Consider the following 25,737-nt stretch of genomic DNA (forward strand, 5'->3'; position numbering starts at 1 on the left):
TGCCATCCAACCATCTCATCCTCTGTTGTCCCTTCTCCTCCTGCCCTCAATCTTTCCCAGCATCAGGGTCTTTTCCAATGAGTCAGTTCTTTGCATCAGGTGACCAAAGTATTGGAGCTTCAGCATCAGTCCTTCCAATGAATATTCAGAGTTGATTTCCTCTAGGATTTACTGGTTTGATCTCCTTGCAGTCCAAGGGACCCTTAACACTCCAATACAAATTAATGTAAATAAATAAAACAAGGTTGTAACAGATTTGAAGCCAAGCCTGTCTGTGTGTAAAAGAGTCAATATCATTATCAGTTTGGACTGTGACATGGGCTCACAACCCTGAGTCCTTAAACACTCCAAAGTTAAGACAGATGTGGGATACGATGTCCAGAAACCCCTGATCTAATGTTCTGCACCTGGGTTGGAAATTGATGCTGCTTCTCTGTTCCAGGTGCCTTAGATCTCATTTTAAGAGTATGTATAATCTTTTAGTCATGATTTCCTTCGTGTATATGGTGAGAGCTTCCTGCTTGCAGTGAAGCTAAAACAGCTGTTCTTTGAGGGGAGGTTATCATAGAAACAAAAGCTGTATCTCAGAAAGTTTCTGCAACTGGGAAACCGTGAAGCTCCCAGCGTATTGGTTTGGGGATTTTTTTTTTTTTTTCCCTTTTCTTAAAGAGACTTGTATCTGAGAACACAAAATTTGGGAACCTCGGCATAATCAACATGTGGAAAAATCTTTCACAACCACCTCTAAAGCTTTTACCTTTTTCATAGGAGCACTGACTTAGTGGCTTTGGAGAATCAAATTTAAGTCTTTAGTTCCTCTTGGGGTCTGGAGCCCTTTCTATCGGAAGCTTTGCTAGTTCCATGATGCTTTCAGAACTGGAGTGCTGACTTATGGAGGCTTTATTGTGCTTATACTTAATACCTGCACGGAGAACATTAACTGGAGTCATTGTACCAACTTCTCTTATAAGCCTTACGAGGGAAAGTAAATGCCTGCTAAATGTGTCTTCACAGAGGCAGAAAGCAAGAGATAATTATACATTAAGGCCAAAAAGAGTTTAGTGAGGATCTGTCACAACATCAGTTTAGTGTAGTAAGCAATGCGAAATGTACTTGACACAGAAACTCAAGATCAGCATGCATTAATCCCTAAATATTCTACCATTTAGGTAATGGTATGATGCCCGTTGGGCTTCCCTGGGAGCTCACATGGTAAAGAATCTGCCTGAAATGCAGGAGACCCTGGTTTGATTCCTGAGTCAAGAAGATCTTCTGGAGAAGGAATAGGCTACCCACTCCAGTATTCATGGGCTTCCCTGATGGGTCAGATGGTAAAGAATCTGCCTGCAATGCAGGAGACGGGGGTTCAATCCCTTGGTCAGCAAGATCCTTCCGTGGGTTGGGAATGTCTCCTGGAGGAGGCATGGCAACCCACTCCAGTATTCTTGCCTGGAGAATCCTCATGGACAGAGGAGCCTGGCGGGCTATAGCACATGGGGTGGCAAAGAGTCGGACACTGTCACATACACATGATGCCCATTAAGGGGTTTCCCTGGTGGCTCAGACAGTAAAGAATCCACCTGAAATGTAGAAGATGGGGGTTCGATCCCTGGGTCAGGAAGATACCCTGGAGAAGGGACTGGCAACACACTCCAGTATTGTTGCCTGGAGAATTCAATGGACAGCAGAGCCTGGAGGGCTAGAGTCCATGGAGTTGCAAAGTCAGACACAACTGAGCGACTAACATACATACATGATGCCAGTTAAAGGAACCAAATATACTCGGAACTAGATGAAATCAAGGCAGTTATAAAAAGGATAAAAATTGTTGTTGTGTGATTTGATGCCACGGATGGCAGGTATAGAAGAGTCTCTTCCATCTCAGCCTTTAAATGTAGCCTGGCCCAGCCTTTCCAGTAAGATGAGATGTAGGCCTGTCTGGAGACCGTAAGGCATTGTCTTATGGGACAAGGACACAGCATGTGCCCTTTGCCACCCTGCTTGCTGCTCACCCAGCTTTGTGTTCACTGGACGGATGCTACTTACTCATCCAGGTGGTCATTCAATGGTGCCTATCTATTCTGTCCCAGGCACGATGGAGGGACCCCTTTGCTCCTTCTAAGATTTGCTCCCAGCCAGCGATGGTCTCAGACGTGCAGCGCAGGAAGGCAGTGCAGATGCACAAAATATTTAGCTCATCTCGTGGTCCTTAGTGGAGTGATAAGTATGCCGTAACCAAGAAGTTCTGAGCCTGCCAGGGCTGTTCTTCTCTTTTCTGCAAAACCCAAGTTCACTTGCTTTGTAATCTCATTATTTGTCCCCACAAAAACCCTCTCTAAAACTCTTCTCCAGTCCTTCCTGGCAGCGCTTGCCAGACTGACTACACATGCCTCTCAGGTTAAAATTTCAGCACCATGATAGCATCGACACAGGAAAGAACTCTGTCACCACTGGACAAGAGTGACCCATACTCTGCTCAGTCATTGCCCAGACCTCTGTCTATCTGGTCAAATTCTTGGCTTGGCTCAGCTGATCCCTGAGTTTAAAGACTAGAGTCGTTTACTGTTTTCTTGCTCCTTATTTTGCCTCTCTCTTCACAGTCCCTCACTGACGTCTGCACTGGCCCCTGCCTTCACTGACTTGCCTCATTTTACCTGTGGTATGCTCCCCGCTCCAGTGGAATGTACTTCCATTTTGATTAACATGCTCAACGTCCAGCCCAACCAACTGATCCCAGATTTTTCCTGCTGCCTGAAGTCCAGCCAGCACCTGACCTCCCCACCCCATTCTTGCTGGCTAGCACTTAGTGGACTAATTGTGTGGCATTCTTGGGCAATGAAGAGATGGCCAAGATTCTGCCATTTTGCAGAAATATAAACTGACCCAAAGAAAGAAACCATTTTGGTCATTGGGTCAAGAATTATAGAGCTATTGTTTTCTCACCATCAGAGAAAGTGTGCCCCTGAATTTATTTCCTTGACTAATCTCTGGAACTTGACAATGGACAAATATATGGTACAGGCAGTAAGAAGGTGGAAGGGGGCAGGCAGTGGCCATCTGCACACAGCCCCAAGCAGGATCCATATTTCCAAGAGTATTCCTAGGGTAACCTGTATCCTTTTAGCTAGGAACATTCAATTCTCCCCTCATTAATGCCAAGCAGTTGGGGTACTTACTTTTCCTTTCCAGTCCACAAACTTCTAAGTAGAAAAGTTTAACCCACATGGTCTGGAGGGAAAGGGATGGGCTAAATAATACGATTTTTACTTAATCCCTTAATGGCTGAGTCCCAGTGGGTATCCTGCAAGCTGTGAACTGAATCTTATTCATCTTTATAACTCAGCACAGTGTGCTTAATGTTTGTTGAATTTCATTAAAAAATCTCTTAATGGAAGCAGATTTGTCACCGGACAGAATTTAATTCCACAGAAGCTTTTGCTTCCTATTAATTTTATAGCCAGCACTGTTTTTTACTCAGCTAATAACGATGCTTAATTGGAACATTATTTTAAAATAATGGTCTCAAGTTGTAGCGGCATTGTAAATTTTCACAGCATGAGTAGTTTAAACAAATGATTGTTCTGATTCAAAACTGTCCTACAAACCATCAGGTTTCTTACAAGAGCTAGCCTCTGGCTCAGTGTGTCACCCAAGACCAGCCTAAAGGAGCATCGAAACTCTTTGTGGCTGGTGAAGTATTTAGAGACACTAACATTCAAAGTTATCCCTCTAGTTACAATTAAAATTGTAGCAAGTTGAAAATCAGAAACTCTAAATGCCTGGCCAATTAGCAACAGAACTGAGACAAAGCTGTAGGATACATGACAGTGTTCTGCCTAGCAGGATTCAGGTACTGGCCTAGACTGGGGCTAGGGTGGGTGGGGTGGGTAGACAATTATTTGTAAAAAAAAAAAAAAAAAAAAAAAGCTTCTTATTCCTCAGACACTGGAGTTGCACATTCAGTCAGTTTTAAACACTCATAAGTAATTCTTCAGTGGTGCCACCAGGGGGTAGCAGAGAGAGGTAGGCAGAAGTGAATCCACATTTTTTTCCCCCAGTTGAGAGCTAGAAAGTTCACTGAACAAATTCTGACTTTTTCTCCAAAATAGATTATGCTTTGTTAAGCACGAAATACTCAGCTGTGCATTTAAAACAATCTGAGGCCATTAGTAATTTTTTAGAAAAGAAATACAAATAAATTTTAGACCTCTGAAAAATATTTACTCAACAAACTTTTATGAGCACTTACAAACTTGGGCTTCCCTTGTGGCTCAGCTGGTAAAGAATGCAGCTGCAATGCAGGAGATCTGAGTTCGATTCCTGGGTTGGGAAGATCCCCGGAGAAGAGAACAGCTACCCACTCCACTATTCTGGCCTAGAGAATTCCATGGACTGTATAGTCCATGGGGTCGAAAAGAGTCAGACAGGACTGAGCAACTTTCCTTCACTTCACTTCACTGCCCTGCTGTACTGGGGTTACAGGATTGAGCAAGAAGTAGTCCTGTCCCCGAGAAGCTCACCATCTCATAAGAGGCAGATATATACTCAAATAACTAAAATACCATCAGATCAGTACTTTACTAGGGGAATGTATAAAAATGATTGCAAAGGCAAAGCCAGCTGCTTTCCTAGCCTCTCTTGAATCTTATTTCTCTGCCCCAGCCTGACTGTCTCTTCAACATACCCGACACTCACAGGCCAGTTTGCCATGCACTTTTGTTCTAGGTCAACAACCCTGAACAGCCTCCTCCCTCCAAGACACACGTGTGCACAGCTACCCAAAATCAACCCTCTCTCTGTGATGCAGCTAGATCCCTCAAAACCTGTTCTCTTTCATGTCTCCAGAAAATCTTCAAGACGTTATTATTTGTGTTCATTTTATAATCACTCCCCTGCCTAGTAATCTCTCTTGTTGTCTTGAACTCTTAGGAAAATTGTTTTTTTCTGCCGTTGAACATGTTCAAACCATGTCCCCAAATAGGTCATAAGACCTTTGACGACAGGAACTATTCCTACTGTTCTCTGTTGCCCCTACAGAGCCTTGGAAAGCCCTTGTGCAGGGGGTGTTGACAACTCAGGATGGAGGAGTGTGTGTGTGTGAACAGTTCCGTTTCTGAGGCTTCTCTTCACCAGCACCAGGATCTCTGCATGTCTGCATCCAAAGCCCAGTGTTCAAACACTTCTTCTTGTCCTTGCAGGATCACAGTACCCTATTTTCCGCTGTGTGAACAGAAACACTCACGAAGAGGTTCCTGAGAGCTACTGTGACTTGACCATGAAGCCGACCCCCGAGGAGGAGCCCTGCAACATCTTCCCTTGCCCAGCCTTGTAAGAGGACCTCTCTGTTTCGATCGCGTGTTTCTGGCTCAGGTTGCTTTTGCATAGGACCCTAGTAGTAAATATAATCTGCTTTTTAAATCAGCCTACATCTAATTTAAATGGAAACTTGGTCTGTGCATAAAATGCAATCTGCTTAGAAAGCATGCCTGTCTTTCAGGACTAACACAGGAGCTCATGTTGGAATGTGCTTCCACAGGAGCACACTCCCAGGAAGCCTTTGGTGAATTGGACCAACTAGGTTTTAGCTGATAAGGGAAACAAAGAGGGAAGCAAAGAGTTACAATCCAGTGTGGTCAGTGCTCAGGTGAGCTGTGTACAGAGACACAATTATCAAAGTCACAAGTATGTCTGCCTGGGGAGCGTCCCAGGAGAGGTACTGGGTTAGTTATTGACTGATAAATGGGACACTTTTGGAAGACCAAGGCAGGGAACTTCCCTGGCAGTGCAGCAGTTAAGACTTCACCTTCCATTGCAGAAGGTGTGAGTTCAATCCTGGATGGGCAGCTAAGATCCCACATGCCTCATGGCCAGAAAACCAAAACATACACCGGAGGCAATATTGTAATAAATCTGGGGCTTCCCTGTTGGTCCAGTGGTTGAGAGTCTGACTTACAATGCGGGGGACACAGGTTCGACCCCTGGTCTGGGAAGATCCCACATGCCACAGGGCAGCTAAGCCCGTGCACCACAACTTCTAAGCCTGTGCCCTAGAGCCCAGGAATCACACCAAGAGAAGCCACGACAGTGAGAAGGCTGTGCGCTGCAACTAGAAACCAACCCCCTGCTCTCAACTACTAGAGAAAGTCAGTGTGCAGCAACAAATAACCAGTACGGCCAAAAATAAAAAATAAATATTTCTTAAAATATTGTAATACTTTCAATAAAGACTTTAAAAATAGTCCACATCCAAAAAAAAAAAAAAAAACAATTTAGAAGAACAAGGGGGGAAAGCCCTGAAATGGGGCTAAAACATAATTCTCAAACTAATAAGAACATACTTCTTACCCAAAGACACAATGGACATGTGCTAATGTCTTATTTAAGACATTAATGTCTTAAATAATAATGTCTTAATAATAAATAAATAAGACATAATGTCTTATTTAAGACATCCTGACAAGGCAGGATGACAGAGGAGAATATGTGACACTGATGTGTAAATAGTTAATGAAGAATAACGAAGGTTGGAATAAGATTACTAAGTTAGTCTCAAAGTGGGTTAATGTACTACAGGGTGATAAAACTCACCTTTGAGTTATTTTGGTGACTAGATTAAAAAAAAAGAATCACTAGTTCCTTCTTGGGTCTTAATCACTGATGAATAGAGTATGGAACAGAGTCCCATCCTTTACGGAGGCCTGTGGGTGGAGGCAGGCTGCCAGGCGCTGCGCTTTAGGCTGGGGGTCACCCGTAACCAACGATTCTGATGCTTCTGTGTGCATTGGCTCGGCCAGCTTCCGTGTGAGATGCTCTCTTCCTGTTGACTGAAGTGATGGTCCTTCTCGCTCTCTCCTCCCTGCGCTAGCTGGGACATCGGGGAGTGGTCCGAGTGCAGCAAAACCTGCGGCCTGGGCATGCAGCACCGCCAGGTTCTGTGTCGCCAGGTGTACGCCAACCGCAGCCTGACGGTGCAGCCCTACCGCTGCCAGCACCTGGAGAAGCCCGAGACCACCAGCACCTGCCAGCTCAAGATCTGCAGCGAGTGGCAGATCCGGACGGACTGGACCTCGGTACGCGGGTGGGGCGGCCTGCTCTGGAGCTCCCCGTGCAAGACCTGCGGCTGCCCTGCCGCCTCCCCCCTCCCAGACCTGATGTGGGAGAACCCTGGACTCTCCAGGAGGATGCTTCCTGCAGTTTTCTGGAAGGACTTTTCTGCAAAGCATAGGAAGTGCTGGTTGCCAGGTAGACTTAAGGGCTGACTTTCCATCAGGGTGACCCATGGGAGCCATGTGCACACAGGTTTCCTCTCTCCTGTGTCATGGTGGAGTGAAGACCAGTGACTGCTAGAGTCAACTCCTCCTTGCCATCCTGCTCTCCCATTTCACGATGACAGAACTGAGGCCCAAAAGATCAAAGGAAGCCTGGGATCCTCCCCAGGTAGCATCGCATGGCTGGGTACACAGCAACCCAAGAGTTGTTCCTTACCCTGCCCTCTGCTCAGGTGGTGGGTTAGGAGGACCAGGGTGCCCTGACGGGAGGGGGCCCTCGGACTCAGCACTGCCCACCGCGCTGACGTGCACTTGCTGCGTTTTAGTGTTCGGTGCCTTGTGGAGTGGGACAGAGGACCCGGGATGTGAAGTGTGTGAGCAACATCGGGGACGTGGTCGATGACGAGGAATGCAACATGAAGCTCCGGCCCAATGACATTGAGAACTGCGACATGGGGCCCTGTGCCAAAAGCTGGTTCCTGACCGAGTGGAGCGAGCGGGTGAGCGGGAGGGAAGGCGGGCAGGCGGGGCTGATGGGCAGCAGTGTGCACCAGGAGGTGCCCCAAACCACACAGACATGAATCTCGAGTTGGAAATCCCAAGAGTGATTTCTGACTTTTGGGGAGAGGCCTAGAGATGAACTATCATAGGCTCCCTGTGCTCCTATGAAGACTAAGGGCCTCAGAGATCAAGACATGGGTGTGAAAGAACTCACTTAATTCTCCTTAGCACATCACATGAATATTAAATAATGAAGTTCTAAATAAAGTACATAAATGCATCATACCTTTCCTACATCTTGGGAACGTCTGGCATAGAACAGGCACTCAGCAAATGACAGGCCCCTTCCCTGCTTCTTAGAAACTCAGAATCGTTCACAACATTCCTCTTCCCAGTAGCCAGGCCACCTTGGGGGTCTCTGGTGTCAGGTGTCAAAGATGAGCTAAAAGGTGTATGTAGTTCATCGTTATCCCACCAGTTACCTGTGTACAAGGGAAAACATTATGAGTTCATCTATCAGAGACAAAAATAAGATTTATGTTAGAAGAGAGAAAGTGAAATAAAAGCCGTTCAGTCGTGTCTGACTCTTTGTGACCCCATGGACTACACAGTCCATGGAATTCTCCAGGCCAGAATACTGTAATGGGTAGCTGTTCCCTTCTCCAGGGGATCTTCCCAACCCAGGGATCGAATTGAGGTCTCCTGCATTGCCAGCGGATTCTTTACCAGCTGAGCCACAGGGAAGCCCTAGAAGAGAGAGGGGTGGCAGTAATGGTTGCACAACTTAATGCACAGAGGCAACTTAATGCCTCTGACTTGTACTCTTAAAAATTATTAAAATGGTAAAGTTTATGTTATGTGCATTTTACCACAATAAAAAAAAATTTAGGAAAAAATACTAAGCGCAATTAAAAGATATGCCTAAAGGTAGCAGAGGGAGGGGGAGGAGATGATGGTTTTGCCTGCCTATTCTTATGGAAGCTGTTGATTGACAGGCAATAGGAGTATTCTGACCAAGGCAGCTGAACTGCTCATCAGATGAGCAGTGTCTGGGTTTCTGAATTCTTCAGAAGACCAAGTTTAACCAGGATGGAGGTATGAGTGGCTGCCTCTTAGTCCCTCCCTATCAGTTAGGCAAGTCTGCACCATTTCCCTTAGAAGAATCCCTCAGGGTGCTTCCACCCTGTAATGTGCCTACAAACCCCTGGAAACCTGGTTACAGTGCAGAACCAGAGTCCTCCTGCCAGGAATGTGTCCAGCCATCCAGGTAATAATGGAAAAGATATAAGGGACTGGGTCGTGGGCCCCCAGACACACAGACATGTGTGTGCATGCTTAGTCACTCACTCATGTCTGACGACTCTTTGCGACTCCATGGACTGTAGCCCACCAGGCTCCTCTGTCCGTGGCATTCTCTAGGCAAGAATACTGGAGTGGGTTGCCATTCCCTTCTCCAGGGGATCTTCCTGACCCAGGGATCAGACTCAGGTCTCCTGCATTGCAGGTGGATTCTGTACCATCTGAGCCACCAGGGAAGCCCCAGCCACACAGATAATAGGGATGTGACACACACTGATGTGCCTGGTTCCCAGACCAAGCTCTCCCTTTATTTCCGTCTGCCTCCCAGTTCTCCTCTAGCTGTGGCCTTTGAGAGATGGAAACACCTGCCTTAGTATCAGGCAGCAGTGTCCTGTGAGAGACTTCTACCCTCCTGTCCCAGACCAGGCCAGACTCAGCTACTAGCAGGCAAGCATGTGCCCAAATTCTCGTGCTCTCCTTCTGCTGCTGACTATACAGTAAGTCCCCTACATAGGAACCTTCAAGTTTCGAGCTTTCAAAGATGCAAATGTGCGTGCACATGTTCAGTCACGTAAGTTAGTTCACGTGTCTGTCATACGTTGTCAAATGGTCCTGCTTTTGTGTACTCTACTGTACAGCGCCATATGCAGTGCGGTATCTTTATTTCAAGCCCAGGATGTCCAGAAGCAAGCATAAAAGCAGTGGTGATGTAGCTGGCACTGTATTGTGCTTTTCAAGAGCCTGTACTGTGAGATTAAAATATTTTCTTTTGTATGTGTTTGGTTTTTTTGTATTATTTGTGTGAAAGTATTATAAACCTATTACAGTACAGTGCTATATAGCTGATTGTGTTAGTTGGGTACCTAGGCTAAGTTTGTTGGACTTATGAACAAATTGGGTGACTCAGTGGTAAAAGAATCTGCCTGCAATGAGGGGGACTTGGAAAACACGGGTTCGATCCCGGGGTCAGGAAGATCCCCTGGAGGAGGAAATAGCAACCCACTCCAATATTCTTACCTGGAAAATCTCATGGACAGAGGAGCCTGGCAGGCTACAGTCCATAGCGTCAAAAAGAGTCGGACACAACTTAGCTACTAACACATACACTTGGAAAGGAACTCCTTTATATGTAGGGGACTAACTGCATTTTTGAACTTGAAAGCCGAAACAGGTAGAACAGGTAGTCTGACAAGCGTAACTGTATTAGTCACAGCCGTGGGACAGGATATTTGGAGTGAAGACTGTCCCGGGAAACCTGGACTGGGTGCCATACTGATGTCCCATAATGGAGGAGACTGAATGACAAGGGTCAGCGGTTTCCAAGGGAAAGAGTTGGGAGGGAAACGGGGGGTTCTGACCTCCTTCACCTCCTCTGAGAGTGACTTCAGAACCTGTGGGGAGGCCTCCTCTCTAACGTGCCCGTCCTGTCTCACAGTGCTCGGCGGAGTGCGGGGCTGGAGTGCGGACGCGCTCCGTGGTGTGCATGACCAACCACGTCAGCAGCCTGCCCCTGGAGGGCTGCGGGAGCAACCGGCCAGCGGAGGCCACCCCGTGTGACAACGGGCCCTGCACGGGCAAGGTGGAGTGGTTTGCAGGGAGCTGGAGTCAGGTGAGTGGCCAGAACCGATGTGTCTCTGTCCCTGGTGAGAAGCAGCATAGCAGAGGGGTCAGGAAACAGGGCTTGGTGTCTCCCAGGGATGCTAAATTGGAATCTCAGCTGTGCTACCCATGACCCTAGGGAAGTTCCTTATGCCTTTGGAGCCTCATTCGGTCAACAGTGCTTATTGAGCACCTACTATGTGCTCTTCTAAACCCTTGGGCTACATCATTGAGCAAAACAAATATCCCTGCCCTCAGGAAGCCTATGTCCAGCATGGTTTCCTTATCTATACAATGCTGATTGTGCCAGCACCTATAAGGTTATTTTTAGAAGAAGCGAAGAGATGTTTACCAAATATGGGATGCAGTGCCTAATGTACAATTACACAATAAATTGTAGCTTCTACTGCTCTTATTGTATTGCTGTTGTTAATAAAGTCAGTTTGGCCTGTACTTGAAAGTCAAAAGCAGAAATGGATATGATCCAGCAATCCCACCTCTGGATGTATACCCAAAGAAAAGAAAATTATTATCTGGGAGAGATACCTGCATCCCCTACCATGTCGGTAACAGCATTATTCACAGTAACCAAAGCATGGAAATAACCTGCGCCTGTCAACAGATGAATGGGCAAAGAATATGTGGTATTTGTTTATAATGGAATATTATTCGGCCTTTAAAATAAGAAGGAAATCCTGCTGCTTGCAACAACCTGGATGGACTTGGAGGGCGTTATGCTAAGTGAAGTAAACCACACACCGCTGACACTGCAGTGGTGTCACAAGTAGTGGGATCTGAAAAAAAGTTAAATTCAGAGGAAGAGAATAGAGGGATTTCCCTGGTTGTCCAGTGGTTAAGAATCTGCCTTCCAGTGCAAGATATGCAGATTCAGTCCCTGACGAGGACCTAGAATCCCACATGCCCTGGAGCAGTTAAGCCCATGTGCCACAACTAGACAGCCCTGTGCCCCAACAGAGACACAGCGCAGCCAAAAACAATAAATACAGAATTTTTGAAAAGAGACAAACAGTAGAATGATGGGAGCTGGGGGTGAGGGGACTAGGAAGAGATTGGTAAAAGAGTTCAGATTTTCAGTTATAAGACGAACAAGTTCTGGCGCGGGGAGCGGTCTAGTGTGAAACATGGTGTCTGTACTGCAGTAGATAATACTGCACTGTGTCATCGAAATTTACTAAGAGAGTAGAACTTAAGTGTTCTCACATATGCATGTAAAAAAGGTAAATATGTGAGGTGATGGATGCGTTAACTTGATTGTAAGGACAATTTCACAATGTATATGAATACTATATCATCATGGGCATACTTTTAATATATTACAATTTTATTTGCCAGTTACGTCTCAGTAAAGCTGGGGGAAAGAAGCAGAAACAGAAGGTTATGTTTGTTCATTATGAAGAACCAAGAACACCAAATACCTCAATAAAGTAACTTAACTGATCAATTAATTTTTCCTTAGAGTTCCAAAACTGCACATGAGCCCCCTACAATCATTCCCTCTTTGCCCTGTTATGATGACCATCAGTATTTTGAGTTCTCAGACCATCTAGGATTTGGCTCCCAGGGCTGGCTTGTTCTCCAAAGAATTTTGGCTGATGATCATGATTTATACATTCTCTGGACCTCCGGCTCCATATAGAATTTTATTTCTTTTAAGTAGCTTTAAAAACAGACCCTGAAAAAAATGGACTGCCTTGAACTTGTAAATTGATACAGCCCCTTTGGAAAGCAATCTGGCAATAAAAGTCAAGAACCATAAAAATGTTCATTTGCTTTAACCCAGTCACCCCACTCCTGAGTATTCATTTTAAGGAAATAATTAACAGGAGGAAAAAAAGGGGTTTTCAACAGAGATGTTCGTGACAACAGGGCAATTAGGGATATTATGGCATATCATAACTCATTAAGGTATTATGTAACAACAACAATGATAATTAAAAGATGTGGAAAGTACAAATAATGGCAAGTGAAAACCAGACTATGTTAAAGTATGTGAACCCTATCTTAACCACTTCAAAGTATAGCTTTTTATATAAACAACATGAGCAAATGTTTTCTCCTCAAATTCCCTGTAATGTTTTTATAATACAAACTGTAGAATATTAACAAATTCAGAAAAGAAAGAATTCAAGTACTACCAATGCTACCCAAGTTGGTATCAGAGTTAGGCATACTTGATAACTGATCCCAGCTCTCTGTCTCCTTAGTTCTCTGACTTGGGGTGGGTAATTTAACCTTTCTGAGCCTGGTTCCTCATCCAGATAGGAGAATAATAATACCACCTTTTTAGAGTTGCTATTGGGTTTTCATGAGACACTCTAGATAAAAGGGTTGTTGCTTGGGACATGGGGAGTACTTAATAAATATTCGTTTCCTCTTCTCCATGTTTGTTATTTTTTCTGCCAATGTTTCTATCTCATTGTTGGTAGCAAAATATCTAGGATCTAAACCCCAGAAGTGAACGGTGTATGGGACACTAATTACACCAAGTATCTGTGGAAACTCTGGGAGAATAGTGGAGGACAGGGAAGCTTGGCAGGCTGCAGTCCATGGGGTCACAAAGAGTTGGACATGACTTAGCGACTGAACAAGAGCAATCTATGGGAACTGAGACAATGGGAAGAATCCTGTGTGAAACTGTAGTATCAGACCATGACAGCCTTCACACAGAGCAGATAACCAGTGCAATTCAACTCACGTGTCCACCAGTGTCTGAGGAAGAAGAGAGGGGAGCAGGATTCAGTTCTTTTTCATTTATGGGCCTCCTATTAACTCTAGACCTACTCAGAGAACAGGCTTCCCCAGTGGCTCAGGTGATAAAGACCCCCTTGCCAAGGTAGGAGATGCAAGAGATGCAGGTTAAATCCCTGGGTCAGGAAGATCCTCTGGAGAAGAAAATGGCAACCCGCTCCAGTATGCTTGCCTGGAGAATTCCATGGACAGAGGAGCCTGGTGGGCTATGGTCCAAGGAGTCACAAAAAAGCTGGACATGACTGAGCGTGGGTGCAAGCACTCAGAGAATGAGAATCACATGAATCCTGGTGAAGGCAGCATTTATTTCTGCTAAGATTATAAACATGGAATGTATCACCCTGTCATCCAAAGAGTCAGGACCTGATTGATTGTAGACCAGGTTTTGTTCCTGAATTTATAAGACTGTCAGAGCCTGCTGACACCTCCCTGCCCTGGGACTTGGATATTATCCCCAAAGAAAATGAAATAGAGCACACTTAGTTATTGAAAGTAAGTCTTAAACATTAATTGACTTCAATATATAAAAGGAAATATTCCTTCCAGACCCATGGTTTGAAAGAGAGTTGGCCTCAAATGCCCCACTGGCCTGGTCACAGTGGTTGGTCCAGATTGGACATGTGACGCAAGCTGAGTCACACTGCGTCTTTCCCTGGGAGTTTTACTGTGGACTTTGGGGAAAAGACTCCCTTGGAAGGTGTGAGCACAGGCGCTAGCAGTGGTCCTACTGAGGCTTGTAGAGGACCTGTCCCAAGAGAATGAGGCTTCTCAGGTTTAGGGCCCTTTTCCTACTCTGGAAATGGAGTAGCCCAACTCTTATTCATAAGATATTCCACCAGTCTATTACTCATGCCAAATGATTTCTTTCTTCCTTCCCTGTCAATTCTGGGTTTACTTCATCCTGTGTGGGCATGCCTGCTCAGCTGTGTCCAACTGTTTGCGACCCCATAGAACACCAGGCTCCTCCCTCTGTCTATGGGATGCTCCAGGCAATAATACTGGAATGGGTTGCCATTCCCTTCTCTAGGGGATCTTCCTGACCCAGGGATAGCACCCATGTCTCCTGAATTGGCAGGCGGGTTCTTTGCCATTGAGCCACCTGGGAAGCCCTGCTTCACGCTTAGATTGTCTTAGTTCTTGTGGGGCGGGAGAGTCCTCCACAGTCTTTAGCCATTAGGAGCAGGCCTCTTGTCTGCCCCTGTGTCTGGGTCACATTTATTCTCTAACATCTGAACAGATAGCTCCAAAACTAAGAAGCCTTGTAGTTTTCTGTATACCTGTGAAGATGGCAGAAAACAGGCTCAAAGTGGAAACTGCTGATGGAGATGTTTATCATGGGCTGTGTGACTAATCCGTAGTCTGTTAGCTTGGGTTTGAGGGGCTTTTTTTGCTGTGTGGTGACATGGGTTCTCCCCCCCACCGTTCTTTTTATTTCACCATGTGCCTGCATACAGAAGCAAGGCTAATATTAAGAGTTGCAGCTGTAGACATTTTTACAGGCTTTTCATAAAGGCAATAGCTTCTTTGAAGTCTTTAAAAGTATATAGATCACAGCTTATAAAATTTTTTCAATCAAAAGGTAATAAGAGTACACCAAACATGAACAGAAAACATTTTACAAAGTAATAGATACTAACTAAAATAAGTAATGGGCAGTTACATGCATCATATTTCCATAACCTAATGCAATGAAGCAAGACATGTAATTATCTGACTAGACTCTTTGCAATCACAACCTCAGTGAGCTTTGGCTCCAAGTAAGGAGCCAGGGAGTTGGATTCTGTGGGCAGATCTTTCTGCTGGCTGCCTGTTGGGAGGGGAGGGCTGATCATAAGGGACATTGTTCCAAGTCTGTGGTCTTCTTATGAGTTTTGTGTATCCCAAATAATTTTAATGTAGCACTTCACCCACATACATGCAGACTCTGGGAAAAGCATTCATTCCCAGCTGTACCCCGCCAAAGGCCAGCAGATAAGCTAAATGTTAGTTCATTGTTTTACAATGAGAGGTGTCACAGTCTACCAGACAAAACCAAATGACTGGATGGCATGCTCTGCTGGATAACCTATGGGAAACCTGATTTCACTCCCATATTACTGAGGGCATCAGGATCTCAGCCACCAGCATCCTTGAGACATGAGAGTTCAGGGCAGGTGTTCTCCATGCCAGAAACAGAGCTGTCAGGAAAACTGGGACCTCCCTGAAGCAATGATGGAAAGTTCTGGTAAACCTTCCTCGATGGATGGTATTTCCCATCCCCTTCCTATCATGTGACACCTGTCTTTCTCTGCCACCTCCTCTAGTGCTCCGTCGAGTGTGGGAGCGGGACCCAGCAGAGGGAGGTGATCTGTGTTAGGAAGAACACAGACACATTTGAAGTGCTGGATCCCTATGAATGTTCCTTTCTGGAGAAACCCCCCAGCCAGCAACCCTGCCACCTCAAGCCCTGCGGGGCCAAATGGTTTCACACAGAATGGAGCATGGTAAGTCTTGGTGCTCTCATCTGCTTCCCCCTACCCCTCATGGCTGGCCCATCTACTGGGTGCCAGGCACTGGGCTCAGCCCAGATTCCCTGCACAATCTGCTGTCCTTGGTCACAGCTGGGGTGCCCTGAATTCAGCCTGCTTGGTGGGGAGGAGGGAGCCTGAGGCTGGGATGAGCTTGACTTCCAAACTATGGAGGCCATAAAATGGTGACTCTCAAATTTTCATGGGCCTAAGAATCAGCTGGGATCTTGTTTGCAAAGACTGATTCTGGGTCCAACTTGGCCAAGAAATTTGCTTCTTAGGATTAGGTTTGTGTTGGCCATGGTCCTTGAGAAAGCAAGAGCAGACCACTATTTTCTTCTGCCATTTGGTTTGGAGAGTCTAGAAAGGACCAAACTCACCAGGCCACATCAAAGGCCACAAACTCCTAAGACATCTGAAGGGAATAGCCCTGATGTCCCTTAACAGGTAAATGAATGAACAGAGGTTTGTCCAAACAATGGGATGCCACTCAGCAACAGGAACCAAAGAACTGATACTGCCTATGACATGGAAGAACTTCAAATGCATTCTGCTAAATGGAAGAAAGACTCCCCTCCCCCCACAAAGCTGCTGCTGCTACTGCTGCTAAGTCGCTTCAGTCGTGTCCGACTCTGTGCGACCCCATAGATGGCAGCCCACCAGGCTCCACCGTCCCTGGGATTCTCCAGGCAAGAACACTGGAGTGGGTTGCCATTTCCTTCTCCCCCCACAAAGCTACAGAGTGTATAATACTGTCTATGTAATATTCTTCAAAAGGAAAAACTATCAGAACAGAGACCAGACCAGTGATGCCAGAAGATGGGGTGGGACAAATCTCACTACAAAGGGACAACACAAAGGAATTTGTTCTGTGTGATCAAAGTTCTCTCTTGTTTGCAGAGGGAGGTACACGATTCTCTGAATTTGTCAAAACTCAGAACTGTGCGCCACAGAAAATGAATTTTTCCGCATGTAAATTTAAAAATAAATAAATAAGTGGGGACTCTCCTGGTGGTCCAATGGCTAAGACTCCACACTCCCAACGCAGGGGGCTTGGGTTCGATTCCTGGTTGGGAAAGTAGGATCCCGCAACTAAAGATCAGCAACTAAAGATGCCATATATTACAACTAAAAAAGATCCCAAATTCCACAATAAAGATTACACATGCCGCAACTAAGACCCAGACCATCCAAATAAGTAAATAAATATTTTTTAAATAAATAAGTCAATTGAAGCAAATATAAAATATATTGTTACTATAGTAGCAAAGACAGTGACGGAAGCTAGACATTTTTAAAATTCACCTTGTTTTATAAATTTGCATTTGGAATAAAGTAAATATTTTATATAATTATAAAACAAAATTATTCTTTTAAAAAAGAAATCCCTAAAAATGGAAAATGAATGGAACAAATTAGCCTAAATATGTATGCAGTTGGTGGCATCAACTCTCTTGCCTGTGGCTCTAAATCACAGTAATCTGACTGTCTATACCTAAGGACAAAAAGAACTGCAGAAAAAAGTTTACATTGTTTGCAATAATCACATTTTTAGTGATGGCTGTTGTCCTGTGTTCTGAGATGGTTGGGTGTATAACAGGTGATAAAGTAAATGAATAATCTACTTCCCAGGACTCTGATGATATATGTAATAGTAGATATGATGCTATAGCTCTGTTATCCCCAGTAGCCTTAAGAAACAGTATTCTCAGCTTAGGAGAAAGAAGATAACAGACAAAATAGAAGAGATTTAAGCGAAAATCCTGCTGTCCTGAATTTGACTTAGAAATATCAGTGTGAACTCACAAATTAATTTATCTTAAAAAAAATTTTCTGTTTTATCCACTGAAAGATCCTGGAAACAGTGACTAACCCAGTAGCAAAGGCCATGCCTATCAGCTGGAATATGGTTTCAAAATGCCACTCTCTGGGACAGCCCTGGTGGTCTAGTGGTTAAGATGCTGCACTTCCAGTGAAGGAGGCCTGGGTTTGATCCCTGGTCGGGGAACTAAGATCCGACATGCCAAGCAGTGAGACCAAAAAATAAATAAATAAAATGACACCAAAATACCATTCTCCACTAAAAGGAGCCAAAGAAAAATGTCTGATTCCAGGTCTGGGAATGTATAGATATAAATTAAATCAGGATGACTTTTTATACCAGGCAGCAAGGAGGTTCTTAAAGATGAGTTCATGTCTAAAGAGCTCAAGAACCAACTCTGAGGCCTGGATAGCCACTGATGGGACATCAATGAGCATCAGTAAAAATAATAACTGCCATGCATTGAATGAAATCCATCCATCTATAATCCATCCATGAGTTTAAATCCATCCATCTATAATAAATTTAAATCCATCCATGGATAATAAGTTTACAATGATTAAAAAACTAATTAGAGGATTCACCATTGTAGGATGTTAGAGGAACCAACTCATTATTCTGAAAACTGATAAATAAAGGAAAATAATCAAACATTGCCCTGTCTTTCCTAAACAAGCGATCCCACTGGGTAACCAGAGTAAACATAAGTGAAGGAGTGGGAATGCTTTAGATTCTCAGCTTGTAAAATAAGAAGTGGTATTAGGATATTATCACCATTTTTCAACCCCAAATGAACTAATGGATCTGCTTATGAGTGAGTGTTGACCTCCTCCAAAGAGAGACAACTAAACACACCCTATGAAGTGGTCTCATCACACACACACACACACACACACACACACACACACACACATCAAACCTGCAGCTGATAAGATGGAATAGATTGGAGCCAACATCCTACCTGTGGGAAATGTGGAAGATAGAGGAACATGTCAGCCTGTATCACGGGGGATGCCCTCAGCAAAATCTTAAACTGGGAAACTCTTCAGGACAGGTGATTCCATTCCTCCAACAACTCAAGTACAAGGGGAAAAACACAGGGGAGGGAACCCATGGCTTAAAAGGCCTATCAACCAACTGCAATGTAGAGACCTGATGTGGACCCTGATCCCCACACCCCCCAAAAATCTATATTTTAGAAAGTTGACATGTCAGTAACAGGGTTTGAAAATTGTAGCTGGACTTTTAAACTACAAAATAAAGCAAGAAAATCTAAAATAAAATTGAGATTCACAAGCAAAATGAAATATACGTTTGAAGAGAAGAAACTATTGTCGATTTCTAGGTGTAATAATGGTATTGTGGTAATTTTTTAAGAAGCTTGGTTGTTTAGTGCTACAAACTGAAATATTACAGAAGAAGTGATATGATGTCTAGATCTGCCTCACAGTAATTTGAGACATCATCCTGGAGGGTACAGACAGGACGTGGCTAGCCATGAGTAGATGCCCATTGAGGCTGATTAGTAGGTGCAGGGGAGTTTGTTCTAATATTGTCTCCTTTGATAGATGTCAGAAATTTCCAAAATCTGCCTTCTTCAGTGTGCTGAGCGAATGGGCTGCCAAGAAGTCTAACTTTCTTTCTTTCCCCTCACAGTGTTCCAAGACCTGTCAGGGTGGCTTCCGCGTCCGGGAAGTCCGTTGTCTGGCAGATGACATGACCCTAAGTAATCTCTGTGACCCTCAGTTGAAACCAGAAGAAAAAGAATCTTGTAACCCTCAGGACTGTGTCCCTGAAGTTGGTAAGTAGGGAATCGTACCTTGCAGTAAAAGATTCATCTTTCTTAATCTCCATCAAATTCTCTGGTGTCAAAATGCCAGATACATCTAGGTCTCACTGTGACTGTGTGCAAATTCATGGAGTTCAGAGGGGGTCAGCATCCTTCAGGTGTAAATTTCATAATTTAAGGTAGCTGTTGATAGCACAGATGGCAAGCAAAGAGAAACTTGCATGGGAATTTATTAAAATGGCAATGCATTCAGAGATTTGTTTCCAGCATCCTTAAGGTCAGAGTAGACAGGTTTCAGCTGCCTGTTTAAAGAAGAAAAAATATATATATAAACTTGCTCTCAGCCCACACTCACACCTTCCATCGGTAGTAAACAGTGGAACTGGGATGGATAGCCACACCCTCTGCCCTTTCTCATTCCCTGAGTCTAGGCTGCTGCTTATGCTCAAAGGCTTTTCCATTCTCCTCTGCTGCAGATGAAAACTGCAAGGACCGGTACTACAACTGCAACGTGGTGGTCCAGGCCAGGCTCTGCGTCTACAACTACTATAAGACCGCCTGCTGCGCCTCCTGCACGCGCGTGGCCAACAGGCACTCGGGTTTCCCAGGGAGCAGATAACATCCCACTCCACATCCGTGGGCAGGTCAGGGAGTCTGTGAGCAGTGGGACCGGCTGGCTGCTGCCCTACCAGGGGCTCCCTGGCCTGTGGAGCTGCCAGTCAAGTTAGTCTGCACCCTGCCTTCGTAAAGTGTACACACGGTGCCCAAGAGCAAGGCCACGGTTGTCCTTTGAGCATCACCATGAACTGATGACCCCTCCTCCAGAAGCCTGGCCCCTGCGCTCTCTGCAGACCAAGCGGTGGGGAGTGCCTTCAGCTCTCAGCTGACTCCGTCCTGGCACTTTCTAAGTCAGCAGCCGGGCCCTGTCTGGGCGCTGCCTCGTCCCTGGCACTGCAGGCCTTTCCAATATCAGCGCCCCAGGAAGAGTCAGAGGAGGCAGCACCCCCACCCCAGGGCCCCCCTAAGGCTTGCTAAGATGCCTGCAATCCTCTGTTACCTCAGCCCCGCTGTGCCTATTTTCATGCTCAAAGGCTGTTTTCCTGCCTTATGACACAAATATCTCTTGCCAGTTTAGTGCTTTATTGTTTGGAAGGTATAGTCAGAGATATTAGCTCATTATGGCTCATGGTGCCCCAGAATGAGAGGCAGGGAATGAATCATGGTCCCTATTTTACTGACAAGAAAACTGAGACTCAGCTTAGGTAACTGACCTGCCAGGTATGAGGTCACGGGCTGGTCCATGTAGTCAGTCCAACCCCTGTGGTCTGACCACAAAACCCTCACCCCGAGGCCTGGCCGGAAGTCTTAGGTCTGCAGAATGTGGCTTCCTTTCAGACCAAGAGGCTCAGAAGTTTCCAATTCAGCAGACAAAGCCCAGACCTTTGAATTCTTTCCTCTGGCCCTGCACTCAAATGTTTCAGGAGTCTGTTTCTTTTTTCCCTTCCCCCAAAAATCACAGGTCCTGGTGACAGGACTCTGCATGGGTTCTTGAACCCCATCCTTAATAGAACTAGCCCATGAGATAAGAAAGCCATCTATTAAAATTAGAAAAAAAAAAAAAAAGAAAGCCATCGGGGTAGCAAGGTCATTGTCCTAAATTACTATTCTTCTCCCCAGTAGGACACACCACCCATGGAATCCTACATCAAGCTCACTTTTTTGTCACCCAGAGCAGATTTCCAGCGCACACAGATCCATAGCCCCCTGGGCTCCTGCCTCTTCCTCAGCCATCTCTCCTGGGCCTTCACCACACATCGCCCAGAGGAAAGTCTAACCAACCTATCCCAGTAAGAATCCTATGTTTATATTAGAAAGAGTCTCCCTTGGGTCTTTCTGCTTTGATTTGTGGATTTCTCTTTGCATCCTGCCCACTCGCCCACACACACCTTGCCCCATGACTCACAACCCATATCTCCCCTCCAAGGTATGAACACTAAGATCTTTATTAATGCAATCAGCCTAGGAAAAGGGGCTGTGAACTCCTCCACAATGGCCACAGCAGTAGGGTCCTTCTTGATTCACTTCACATAACTCTGTAGTTCCCAAGGCCTCAAGCTGGAAAGAGAATGCAGTGCATATGGAAGATGAGCCATCTGAAAAAACTCAGTGAAAAAAAAAGAAGGGGGGAAATATATATATACATTCTTATACCCACTAAGAAAAATAATCAGGCTGAACAAATTGGAAGCATAAAGAAAATTTGTCTTATTTAGTACTATGGTCCTGGGCCTATTTCCCATTCAAAGCAAGTGTTTGCTTTGAAATTTATAGCAAATGAGTTTCTCCCACGAGCCCTTTAACCCAAAAATCTGCTAATTTGATGATGATGTGCTTTTGGAAGCAGTATTACCAGCTCAGTCTGACACACTCCATCATGCTCCCATTACCCTTGGGCTTTCAGAAATTCTATTTGGCCTTACTATAAGTTCTCTTTCTGGAAAGCCCCAGTCACCATTTTCCAAAAGCACACCCATCTCTCCTGATCCTTATATAACTTGTGCAATAAGCAACAGGGCAGAGGCCCAGATTCCCGTGCCCACCAATCAAAAGCAACCAGAGAGGCCAAGCACATGGCTGGTTCCTAGCCAGTACTCACTCTCTCTGTTTCATCACTTGCCTTTGCTTCTCGTCCCAGGGGAGGGTACCCTTTTTGCAGCTGCGCTATGATCTTCCTGAACAAGCCAGTCCTTTGGAGGATTCCTTGGAGGAGGCTTTCTTTACATGCTGGAGGGCAGAGCAAGATCAATGGGTAGAAGAGCGGAAAGGCTGATTTCAGCTTAAATGAAGGGAAAACCTTCTAGCCACCCAGGCTTCCCAACACAGCAGAGGTCTGGCTGCCATATGAGTGAGTTCACCAGCCTAAAAGGGCTTTCTCCACCAAGTGGGGGGTGAGCATCCCAGGTCCTTCCAACATAAAGTCCCACCTCTGGATTTCAAAACAAAATCAAAACTATAGAAGTACAATGTGGGGAGCAGGGAAGAGTTTCAATTGGCTGAGCTCAATGTGGGTCAAGAAAGTGGGATGAAACTACCGCCCCCCAAAAAATACACACAAAAAACCCTAAAACAAAAAAAAGCCACAGAGCATTCAGGCATAAGGAGAAAACTTTGGTGAACCCTATTTGTGATTGCCGTAAACTTTAAGAATGCTGATAACATATAACATTCAGATGAACATGCCTGATCCTGCGGAGGGGTGCAGACTGTGAGAAGCAGTGCAAGGACTTCATGAGGAGAGATTTGGGAAGCACCAGGGGAGCCCTCCTAGGAGGTGAACGTTGCAGGGAGGAAGATTTTAGCTCTTGCAGGAGAACCTCCTTTCTGCGCATGAGCACATTCAGAAGGTCGAGGGCTCCATGGTAGCTACTGCTGACTGACCCATTCCTGGAGGTCTCAGCAGAGTCTTAATGGCCCTCTGTCATGGATGCTGAAGGGGGTGGGGGGATCCGAGCACCTAGCTGGGGCAATAGGACTTTTAAGATTCCTTCTAGTCTGGACTTTGGTGACTCTGTAAGTAGAACAGCTTCAAGTGATTCACCTGGTCTGGGATGGCAAGTACACAGCACATGTACTTCCTGTTGCTATGACTACCATTCTAAACCCAGGGTTGCACTCCCCCCAAGAGCTGAATGTGACCTCAGGGACCCACTAGCCAATTGATCAGAGCTGCCCTATCTGGTCCTGCTTTGAGAATGTGAGTAATCAAACATCCTGATGGCTAGTTCCCTGCCTGGGGTCACACACCTTGATGGAGGAAGTGCCTCGACTAGACAAGAAAGTGAGGTGAAAGTGAAGTCGCTCAGTCGTGTCCGACTCTTTGCGACCCCATAGACTGTAGCCTACCAGGCTCCTCTGTCCATGGGATTTTCCAGGCAACAGTATTGGAGCAGATTGCCATTTCCTTCTCCAGAGGATCTTCCAGGGGATCTTCCCGACCCAGGGCTCGAACCCGGGTCTCCCGCATTGTAGACAGACGCTTTACCGTCTGAGCCACCAGGGAGGATCCTCTATATACCATCTCCGTCTCAATTCACTTTGCTTTCCTGCATCTTTGCTGGAGCTTCATCATTCTCTCCACCCTGCACCACACTCCTGGTTCTTTTTCTTCAGTGGCTGACAGTGGGAGACAACCGTCGTGCCGAGGAAAAGTGACCCTATGGGGTGGGACCCTCGAGACGGCTTTCTCAGCGTCTTCCAGACGTTGAGCCCTTTGCTTCAGCGAGAGGAAAGCCGTTCTGTTACACAAACTTGATTTCCACCTGCCTTGACCCCCAGACCCCCACCATTCAGTTTGACGGAAGGATATACTTTGTTATAACTTATTATTTTGTTCTTTGTAAATACAAGATGTTTATAGGAAATGTGTATTCTGAACTCGACCCGCGGAATGAGTCACTACACCAAAATAGTTCTATTATTTAGAATATGTTAATTTTAAAGGGACCTAATAGGTATTTATTTACATATTCGATCCACATTTATGTAAAATTATTTGATCCTACTAACCCAGCTTCCCCAGAAAGTTGCTGCACATGGCATCTTATTCTAAGTTCATGGTTACACTTAAGTATACTGATTAGCCAAGTTCCTTGGGTTTTAAGATCAAATAGAAATTACTCTATTTTTTGACTCATTCAGGGGCTTTTTACCCCTGGGATTGTACCTGAAACAGGTCTGTCTGGATTGCCACCTTTCCACCTTAAATATCATATTTGCTCATATAATCTGCCCTCTCCTCACCCTCAAATATTTGGAGAAGGAAATATGGGGGTCTTTTTCAACCCTTCTCTTTGTCTTGCCTCATTCTTCAGAATCATCAGCAGTAAGTGGCTTAGGGGGCTGACTTGGAGCTGGTAAGGGGGCAGGGTCCCCTGGCAGGGGCAAGGAGGGGTATACAAAAGCTGATGCACTCACTGCTCTGACCACACCTCCAGGGTCCCCGCTGGTGACTGCTGAGCGGGGCTCTGGGTGGTCAACTCCACAGCCAGGAGCATGAAACCCACAGAATACTCCAACAACCCCATGTCACCCTTGGGTGTGAATTATTGCTTAAAGAGGTGGAGGGTAGAAGGCAAATTATATGAGTAAATAGTCTGCTTTCTCTTCAGCAAAAATGACAACTATTTTTGTGTATGACTAATTTATTTTTATTATTGTAAAAATACAATAAACTGGTGTTAAAATCAGCTTTGTTAACATGTCTGTGCTTTCTCAGGCTTTATTCCATGTCTACTCACATCGCACTACACAGCCCTCTAAGGAGAGGAGCCAGGCCCTTAGAGGCCAGTTGGTCTATGGGACTTTGGCTTTGGGGGTAGCTGGACCCCTAACAGGACAAGAAAGACGGGCCTTCAGCCTGCTGGCCTACATGAGTCCTCAACCTTGGATGAAGAGCTTAAGATAAAGTATCCAGGCATGCGCACTTCTTCAGGATTTCTTTTTTTTTTTTTTAAAGAATTACATCTGAACAGGCATCTCTTTAAACCTCTCCCAGGAGGCAGAAAGTGTAGAACCCACCATGCCGATTCATACAACTCCATCTCTCAGCTTTTTAAAATGTTTTTTACTTTGTAATCTTTTTTTAATTTCTACGCTTTGTATTTTATATTGGAGTATAGCTGATGAACAGTGTTGTGATAGTTTCATCTGAACAACCTTACATATGCATGTATCCATTCTCCTTCGCACTCCCCTCCCATCCAGGCTGACACAGAACACTGAGCAGAGGTTCCTGGGATGTACAGTAGGTCCCTATTGGTTATCCATTTAAAATACAGCAGTGTGTACATTTCTATCCCAGACTTCCTAACTATAGCTTCCCCTCACTCTCCCCTCCTGGCAACCATAAGTTCATTCTCTAAGTCTGTGAGTCTATGTTGTGGATAAGTTCATTTGGGATTTCCCTGGTGATCTGGAGGGACCACGAGGGAAGTCCCTCCATCTCTCAACTTGAGTAGTTTCTTCCAACTCTCCTTGGGCTGACTTAGCCTTGGGCTTGAGCTTAGCACAGCGTTGGAAAAGTCTTTTGGGTTATATTGGTGCCTAACAACGTGGAATATGACTTGGGTCATAAAGCACATTGAAAGTCATCCTGGACAAAGGAATCCCTCGTGGGCTCCCCAC

General features: G+C 45.3%; 1 protein-coding gene across 3 annotated transcripts in view; it reads left to right on the forward strand.

Moving 5' to 3' along the window:
* The window catches only part of THSD4 (thrombospondin type 1 domain containing 4), a 675,283-nt gene extending 650,483 nt beyond the window's left edge, over positions 1–24,800 (forward strand). For all 3 annotated transcript variants that reach the window (XM_061430240.1, XM_061430239.1, XM_061430241.1), the window contains 7 exons: positions 5,199–5,328; positions 6,866–7,070; positions 7,595–7,768; positions 10,504–10,677; positions 15,740–15,919; positions 19,422–19,566; positions 20,031–24,800. In XM_061430240.1, coding sequence (XP_061286224.1) covers positions 5,199–5,328; positions 6,866–7,070; positions 7,595–7,768; positions 10,504–10,677; positions 15,740–15,919; positions 19,422–19,566; positions 20,031–20,173 — 1,151 coding nt within the window. In that variant the 3' untranslated portion in view covers positions 20,174–24,800. The remainder of the gene's footprint in view (positions 1–5,198; positions 5,329–6,865; positions 7,071–7,594; positions 7,769–10,503; positions 10,678–15,739; positions 15,920–19,421; positions 19,567–20,030) is intronic.
* Positions 24,801–25,737: the final 937 nt, after the last annotated feature.

This window comes from Bos javanicus, chromosome 10, assembly GCF_032452875.1.
Source record: "Bos javanicus breed banteng chromosome 10, ARS-OSU_banteng_1.0, whole genome shotgun sequence".
Lineage (NCBI taxonomy): Eukaryota > Metazoa > Chordata > Mammalia > Artiodactyla > Bovidae > Bos > Bos javanicus.